Source organism: Ipomoea nil, unplaced genomic scaffold (genome assembly GCF_001879475.1).
Source record: "Ipomoea nil cultivar Tokyo-kokei standard unplaced genomic scaffold, Asagao_1.1 scaffold2921, whole genome shotgun sequence".
Taxonomy (NCBI): domain Eukaryota; kingdom Viridiplantae; phylum Streptophyta; class Magnoliopsida; order Solanales; family Convolvulaceae; genus Ipomoea; species Ipomoea nil.
The window spans coordinates 1,309,353-1,318,994 of NW_017619349.1; the positions used below are offsets into that span (position 1 = coordinate 1,309,353).

Consider the following 9,642-nt stretch of genomic DNA (forward strand, 5'->3'; position numbering starts at 1 on the left):
GGCCTAGGGGCAACTTGGCCGCCTAGTTGGGCACTAAGTTTGGCCGACTCAAGTGTCGAGTTGGCCGACTCAGGCCCCACGTTCGCCTAGTTGGCCGATTAATCAACCGGCCGACTAATGTTCACCTAAGGCTACCCATGGGCCTAGGGGCAACTTGGCCGCCTAGTTGGGCACTAAGTCTGGCCGACTCAAGCGTCGAGTTGGCCGATTCGGGCCCCACATTCGCCTAGTTGGCCGATTAATCAGCCAGCCGACTAATGTCCACCTAAGGGTAAAATCCCCCTTGGCCTAGGGGCGCCCCCAGACCGATACAACAGTGAGTGATACAATCATATTTATGCATTCATCAAATATAGAATCAATACCATTTAACAAAAACCTAAGCCATCATAAGTTGCCCTGCAGAATTGATTTCTGATTCATGTACTTGGCTAATAAAGCATAACAGAATGGAATACCTGGAAAAGGAAAGATACAGGGTAGCATTCACTGCATCACAAACTAAATGATACTTTTCGTTTTCAAACTATATGCTCATTTATGATTCACGAATATAGATAATGCCAGAATGCCACTAATACACACAAGCAAAACGCACCATCGAATTTACAGCAAAACACATCCATAATATCAGCATGAAAGATATAAGATACCGAAAAACAAACACGAGATTTCAGAAAAAAGGTGCAACAAGCTTCCCATGAATGAATTTCAAGAGAAAGCTTTTCACTATGAGCTCATTCATTGCAATATCAAAGGTGTTCAGTACATTGACATGCTCCTGATGAAGAAGATTGCAGAACCTTAATTATTTTTTGTTTTTTTTTTTTTTTTTTGGGTTTTCTCGACTATGACAAAAATAAAGAGAGGTGGGGGAAGAGAAAAGAGCGAACATTAATGGAGAACTAAGCTCTACAATTTCTTGGAGAAGCTTCAACGAAAACTAATCGGAGATTTCTAGTATTGTATTGCTCCCACCCTCGAAGTTATTTTCCTATCCCTTTGCTATTTTTTGCTGGCCTCCTTTGAAGATTTCATGTTAACCAAATGGGGGAAGATCATTCAATATGAATGAAAATGTCGAAGCAGAAAAAATTTGATACTCAACAACTCCTTTAGAAGAAATATGCGGTCAAATCTTGAGTCGGTTGATAATTCCTCCCTATATCCTCCCACAGAGAAAAGGAAAAAAAAATAATGCACTGAATAAAAAAGAAAATAAAGGTCGGGATAGATTACCCATTAGCAAGAGCACCCAAAGAACCACGTTTTTTAGCAACCCATCACGGCGCAATTATAGACGAAGCTACCCGATTGCTTCCGGCCGAGTAAATGCCACTCGGGCGGTCCTTCGCCCGGGACCCACGAGTTCACTTCGATAAACCCGGGACCTGTAGCCCTAGGTCCCCCGATCACGATAAGCTTATCGCCACATGCCCTAAAAGCCAAGCCCCAACCGTTCATGGAATTTGCACGTTCCGGCAATCTCCCGATCGTGAACCAAACTCGGTTATCCTTGTCGTACTTCCTCACTACCATTTCAGCATAATCGGCAGCGTACAATTGGTCGTTTACAACCGCAATCAACGGAGGTGCTTCGGAGGTAGTAGGCAAGGCGTTTCCCCGAGTTTCACCCGTGCGGGGGGGACACATGTTGGGTATTTCAGTCCAAGTTTCCGTCTCGAGATCGAATTCCTCTCCAGATGTCAAAAGCTTCGATTCGGGTCCCCCAATACCTCCAATCACGTAAAACTTCCCGTCCATGAATACCGCAGAACACATTTTCCGGGCCTTGTTCATGCTTGGTAACAGCCTCCAGGTCCCCGTCTCCGAATTATATAGCTCAGCTGAGCTAAGGATCTTACCTTTCAAGTCACACCCGCCAGCCAAAATGGCAATCTCCCCTAGGCAGGCGGAACCGAACAAACACCGAGGCTCGTTCATCTGCATTCCGGTCGACCATGAATTGGTCAAAAGACTGTACCGATAGATGACTTGTGCCATGTACTCCTTCCCAAACACGAGGAGCTCGGTGCCCACGGCCAAAGATTCCTTGTCCGAAAACACGAAACATTCGTTCGAATTCATCGTCGGGAGACGCATCCAACGGCGGAGACTCGGGTCAAATGCTTCCCATTCCAACATGTTGCAGGAAAAATACACCCAGTGCTCGACTATACCATTCATGCGTCTTAATCTATAGAGCTCGCCGTTCCTAATTAACGAACGGAAGCTCCTGTTCACAGAAGCCGCAATGCCATAAGCGGACCTCGAGCAACGGATGAGACAGCTAATGGAGTTGTCTCGACCAATCCCGGGAATTAGACAGCTAGTGTCGGAATTCACCCCATCGCAATGCTGATCATCACCCGCTTGATCAGCCACCATATCACCACCTCGGGCATTCATCAAAACACCGCCTTGTCCCAAAGTCATTTGCTTTCCATCATCAGCCTCATCAGATACCGAAGAATTGCCCCCGAGGGTTAGAGCGGTATCAACTCTGCCACTATCGTCAGACTGTTTCGGGCATTTCCTAAGAACGAGTTCATCCTCTTCATCATCTTCCATTGGCCTTTTGCCAGTCCCATCAAGCCGGAAACTCATGCAAGCCCAGCTGCGCTCTCTGTGATAGTCCCTTGACACCAAACACGATCGGTCTTCCAGCATGTCGTCAGGATCAACCACAAGGAAGCCGCAGCTTTTCGCCTTACTAAACACTCACTCTACAGCCTCTCTGCTTACCAGTCAAACAATCTGCAAATAGATAAGCCAAAGCACAAAAACTTTACCCATCACAAATCTAGTGTGCCTCTATATATAGAAAACAAAAATTAAACACCTACTTTTCATCAAATATTTGATACCCTATTGACAGCAATGTATATATATAGATATGTATTCAACAAAGAAGCAATTCTGGCAACAAAATGCATAGAACTGTGGGGAAAAGAAATGGAAACAAAAACAAAGGGGTAAAAGCCCCAGCCTCACAGAATCATTGATCCAATAGATAAAAATAACTACCCAGATCACTCGGCAACAAATAAAGAACATCAATCATTCAATGGATATCACAAATTAACAAGTCAAAAAAAAACTCCAAATCAAAGAATGAAACCTGCCCAGATTCAGACGCACCTAAAACCACAAAAGAAAAAGAATAATTTTAATCAGATGGGTATGGAAAGAATTCATTAAAAGGGATTCTAAGCCAACCCAGATCTCCCAAATTTCAGATCAGACAATACCCAACGCCTCAATTTCTTCAATAAATCTAGAACCAAAAAAAAGCTTCAATCTTGCACCACTCCCAAATAGGACTAGTTAAACATAGATCTCGATAAAGAAACCCATCACCGTTTCATAACACACAAAGCGAGTAGAATCACGAAAAGATGATAACAAATTGAAATTAAAAAAATCAAATTTAGAATAGTAAAGAACACCAACCCCCACCCCCCCACCCCAAAAAAAAAAAAAAAAAAAAAAAAAAAAAAACTTACGAAATGAATTAGGAGAAGAGAAGACGAACAGTTGATTGGAATTGGGCGGTGCGCAAGAACAGTGCAGATGTATATTCTTTTTTATCTATGCATAGTATAAACTATTATATGGGAGTGGAGCTTCGTTCTGGGGTTTAACAAACTCAGGGATTTCTATCTGCAAATCGGAATAGGAATAGGCTATGGCCTCCGAGTGAGGCATAATCTATGGAGGACCCCCTTCTTTATCTCTCTCAATTTTGCTAACTGGTTTTCTCCTCTCGTATTCTGAGTATTTCAATCTCCAAAGGGAAAAGGAAAGAAAAAGAGAAATACGGTGTTACAAATACAACTGTATCTGCCTATATATATAAAAGAATGTCATTGACTCGTTGTGCGTAGAGAGAGAGAGGGAGAGGGGATAAGCGTGATGAGAGAAGCCGTGGGTCCCACTACAGCCTAGTACAAGTTTTTTTATTTTTTAAATATTTCAAAACTTTTTTTTTTTAAAATAAAAGAATATCAGTAAAGAAAAGAAACGGCTATACGTTATAAGAAACGGCCACTTTAGTTAAGGTATTGATGGTGTCAATCCGCGAATCGCTTAACAGATTTGAAGAATACATTAGTAAGTGTAATTAATACAAACACATAGATTGTCCATATCAACCTCCATATTGTCAGTATTCGTGATATTGTTGGAGACGGGGAGGGGATTTTCTTTCTTTTTTTTAATTTTATTTTATTTTAAAAAATTGGATGACTTCACGTCAGCAATGACCTAATCGAGAAACATGTCAAATTTAGTCTAATTGTATAATTTTAGATAATTGAGAGATGTAATTGTATTTTTTTTTAGTTTGATGACCAAATTACACTTTTACGTGAAATTTGGTGACTAGTTTGAATTTTTTTTTTCTTATTTAAAAATTTGAATTTATCATACTAGAGAAGTCGTGAGTCCCACTACAGCGTAGTACAAGTTTATTTATTTTTTAAATATTTCAAAACTTTTTTTTAAATAAAAGAATATCATTAAAGAAAAGAAACGGCTATACGTTACAAGAAACGGCCACTTTACTTAAGGTATTGATGGTGTCGATATGTAAATCGCTTAACAAATTTGAAGAATACATTAGTAAGTGTAATTAATACAAACACAGAGATTGTCCATATCAACCTCCATATTGTCAATATTCTTGATATTGTTGGAGACGGGGAGGGGATTTTCCTTCTTTTTTTAAATTTTATTTTATTTTAAAAAATTGGATGACTTAACGTCAGCAATGACCTAATCGAGAAACATGTCAAATTTGGTCTAATTGTATAATTTTAGATAATTAAGGGATGTAATTGTATTTTTTTTAGTTTGATGACTAAATTACACTTTTACGTGAAATTTGGTGACTAGTTTGATTTTTTTTCTTATTTAAAATTTTGAATTTATCATACAAGAGAAGTCGTGGGTCCCACTACAGCGTAGTAAAAGTTTTTTTATTTTTTTAAATATTTCAAAACTTTTTTTTAAAAATAAAAGAATATCATTAAAGAAAAGAAACGGCTATACGTTACAAGAAACGGCCTCTTTACTTAAAGTATTGATGGTGTCAATCCGCAAATCGCTTAACAAATTTGAAGAATACATTAGTAAGTGTAAAAGCAGTTTAATTAACATCTTCAATAATTAACACAAACACAAAATAATTAATAAAAACACAGCGATTGTCCATATCAACCTCCATATTGTCAATATTCCTAATATTGTTGGAGACCAAGACAGGGAGGGGATTTTCCTTCTTTTTTAAAATTTTGTTTTATTTTAAAAAATTGGATAACTTTACGTCAGTGATGACCTAATCGAGAAACATGTCAAATTTGGTCTAATTGCATAATTTTAGATAGTTGAGGGATATAATTGTAGTTTTTTAGTTTGATGACCAAATTACACTTTTACGTGAAATTTGGTGACTAGTTTGATTTTTTTTTCTTATTTAAAATTTTGAATTTATCATACTAGAGAAGCCATGGGTCCCACTACAGCGTAGTACAAGTTTTTTTTTATGTTTTAAATATTTCAAAACTTTTTTAAAATAAATAAAAGAATATCATTATAGAAAAGAAACGGCCTCTTTACTTAAAGTACTGATGGTGTCAATCCGCAAATCGCTTAACAAATTTGAAGAATACATTAGTAAGTGTAAAAGCAGTTTAATTAACATCCTCAATAATTAACACAAACACAAAATAATTAATACAAACACAGAGATTGTCCATATCAACCTCCATATTGTCAATATTCGTAATATTGTTGGAGACCAAGACGGGGAGGGAATTTTCCTTCTTTTTTTTAAATTTTATTTTATTTTAAAAAATTGGATGACTTCACGTCAGCGATGACCTAATCGAGAAACACGTTAAATTTGGTATAATTGTATAATTTTAGATAGTTGAATGATGTAATTGTACTTTTTTAGTTTGATACCAAATTACATTTTTACGTGAAGTTTGGTGACTAATTTGATTTTTTTTTCTTATTTAAAATTTTGAATTTATCATACTAGATTATAAAGTTGTTGTCATAATAATCTAATTTATTCTTTATCAATTAAATCAATCAATTTATCAGTAATTAATAAATAAAAAATGATTCAAATTAAGTTTTAAAGATGATTCTCAACCAGGTTCAAAATTTCTTAGTGATTTTCAGTTCTTGCCCATCAACAGTGAGGAGGCCTACCTTAGTGACTTGGCCTGTGTTACTTGTGTTCGTAGATTTAGGGAGAATAGATAGTTATTATGTCTCCCCCGGATTCTCCCGTCTTTAAAAAAATAATAATAATAATAAAAGATTATCGACTAGGTTCACAACTTCTTTTGATCTGAAATATAGCCACCTTGCCATATTTGCACAAAATTTAGTTCAAACACGCCAAACATTGTTCATAATAAAATGATATTATATCACAGAACAAATATACACTTGAGTATATTTATATAATACTTTTTTTATGAAAAAGTAATACTTTTACATCAAAATATAAAATTGTTACATTTGTCATTAAAAGTATTATATTTTTCCTTATAAGTAATAAATATTTTATTCCTGATTTAGTATTATGTTTGCTAGTATAAATATTACATTTGCATATTGATTCGACCCGACTCGATTCGTCTCATGGATATGGATTTGTGAAACAATCTCACGGATCCTTATTCGTGACGGTGTCAGGTCGAGTCGAATCAATATGCAAATGTCATACTTATATACTCAAATTTAATACTAAGGACAAATGTAATACTTTTGAGAAAATGTAATACTTTTGCAATTTGATGTAAAAGTATTATATTTTCCATCAAAAGTATTACATTTTTCATAATAAGTAATGTTGGCAAGTGCCCCTTACTTACTACTTTTGAGAAAAAATATAATACTTTTAAATAAATATGTAAAAGTATTTTCCCATAAAAGTATTACATAAAGTTTTTATTCTTAAATAGGATTACATTTGAGCATATAAGCATGACATTTGTGCGTATAAGTACTACATTTCATATTGACCCGATCCGACTTACGGTGAGACGGTCTCACACAAGTTTTTGCGACACATTTTTATTTGTTTCCATTTAAACCATAGCCCTGTTGGTTTTTATATACTTTTACTATTTATATACGGAGTATTTAACTAATCTTTTCTATGTGTGATGCGCTATTATATTAATCCAATATATAATGTCTACAAATATTATTATCATCAAAGAATATAATAAAATATATGGTGGATGCATGTGCATGGTAATAATAATAGAAAAGATAACGGAAGTTATAACGGTATGGGTATTTTTTTCCAAAGAATTATATAGTACAACTATAAAAGCACAATGTACAAAATGATTAGCACTAAAAACATGGAAATAAATTAAGGATATAACTCTGATGGAGACTTATTATATTTTTAATTTAAATTGGATATAAACATTGAAAGCATGCGTTACCATGTTTGGATTGTTTTGACAAAATAATATTATTGTAACACTTCAAAAGTCCTCAAAATAAGTTGAATCCCATATGGTCCTCCAAGTATAGTGATTATGCCACGTTTAGTCCTAAATTTTCAAATTAACCATCTGTGATCCTTTGACTTTCAAATATAACTATCCGTGGTCCAAGTTAACCACTCATGGTCCTTCAACTATCAAAATTTAACCACCTGTAGTCCTCAAATATAACTATCCGTGGTCCAAGTTAACCACTCATGGTCCTTCAACTATTAAATGTTAACCAACCATGGTCCTTTCCAGAGGACTACAGATGGTTAAATTTTGAAACTTGAAGGGTTATGAGTGATTAATTTGGACCACGAATGGTTAAATTTGAAAGTCGAAGGACCACGAATGGTCAACTTGAAAATTTAGAACTGAACGTGGCAAAATCACTATACTCGAAAGAGCTCAGATGGTATTAACTCTAAATAAATTTGTAGAAGTCAGTTGAAAGGACAAGGTTTATTTTAGTTGTTTCAAGCTTATAAATTTTATTAAAATCATGATTTCTTTTAAAAACTTTTCCCTAAATATGCATGCTTGCGAAGCCTATATATTGGTCATTTGCTATAATTAGTTGAAGGGCATATATTTCTATAGTTGAAGCCTATTTAATAAGTTTTGTGCACAAACTTGTAATCACTATATGAATTCAATTCATCGAGTGTATACATTACTTTTACCTTCACATAAACTTGACTAGCCACCACACAACCCAAATAAGGAATAATAATACTCACAAATCTATCAACCATTTAAATAATATGAAAGAGTAAATAATTTCAATTTTAGTAATGATCAACTTATATATGATGACATTTTTTTTTTTGATTGAGGACGAAAAAACTTAGACTATGTTCGATAGAACTTATAGTTTATTATAAACTATAAATAAATAATGATAAGCTCGATCTAATTGGTTGAAAATGAAGAGCTTAAAATAATTATTTATTTTTAAATGTAACTTTAAGTAGCATTTTAAAATAAGCTAGTAGCCACTAGCTTTTAAGCTTTCAACTTTTGCTAGCTTATAAGTTGTGTATGCCAAACAGAGCCTATAGTCACTACACCGATAACGTTAGAGCTGTCAAAACGGGCCAGCCCGACCCATATGGGCTGGCCCGTCTCGGGTTCAACTGGAAACGGGACGGGACGGGCCGACCTGTTTTCTCACGGGTTGGGATTTTCCCAACCCAATCCGTGTAGGACGGGCTGACAGGCTAAACGGGCCAGCCCGTCAGCCCGTTTATTTTTTTATTATTATTTTTTTAATTTGCATGATTAAAATATTTATTGTTGTATTCCTTAAAAATTGAACTCATAACCTCTAAGTTAATAATCAAGACTATTTCCAATCAACCACATTAACCATGGTGAACAAATATGTATATTTATATATATACAAATCTGTATATACACATATAACATATACACATACACACATATGACATATACACATATAAAATTAGATTTTAGTTTTTAATATATAATTATAATTTATTTAATTTATATTTAATACTAATATATTTTACATGTAATATTTTTTATTTTGTAATTATAATATATACTATTAAGTTATAAAGTTTATAAAATATATAATTTATTACTTTATGTAGTTTTTTTTTGAAAGCATTACTTTATGTAGTTTATATAATAAATAAACTTTAAATTAATATTTATATAAAGATACAATTAATTGTATTAATTAATACTTGTAATAAATGTAATATAAATCAATTATATATTTAATAATGCTTGTGAATGATGTAAATAGATATATAATTATATTAAAATGTTCAACATGAGTTCTTAGCATAATTGGTTTCAATAATAATAATTTGATAATAACTTAAGGGGGGTGTATTCAATCATGACTTTTGTAGAGTTTTAAAGACTTTTAAAATGATAGATTTTAATAAACTTTGATTGACTTTCATAGAGTCGTTCAAAACTTTTTAAAACTTTATAAGACTCTATAAAAGTTTATATAAAAAACATTCATATACGTTTATCAACTTTTTATTTTAAAAAGTCTACAAAAGTCATTGAAATTCTAAATTGAATACATCCTTACAAACTTTCAATGATTTTGATTCTTATCATTTACAATTTTGTT

General features: G+C 33.9%; 1 protein-coding gene across 1 annotated transcript; it reads right to left on the reverse strand.

Moving 5' to 3' along the window:
* Positions 1 to 671: 671 nt before the first annotated feature.
* Positions 672 to 3,840, reverse strand: LOC109161093 (F-box/kelch-repeat protein At1g26930-like). The gene is made up of 2 exons (XM_019309428.1): positions 3,507 to 3,840; positions 672 to 2,757 (listed from the first exon to the last, which is right to left on the reverse strand). The coding sequence occupies exon 2, from the start codon at positions 2,668 to 2,670 to the stop codon at positions 1,273 to 1,275; it is 1,398 nt and encodes a 465-aa protein (XP_019164973.1). The 5' UTR covers positions 2,671 to 2,757; positions 3,507 to 3,840; the 3' UTR covers positions 672 to 1,272.
* Positions 3,841 to 9,642: the final 5,802 nt, after the last annotated feature.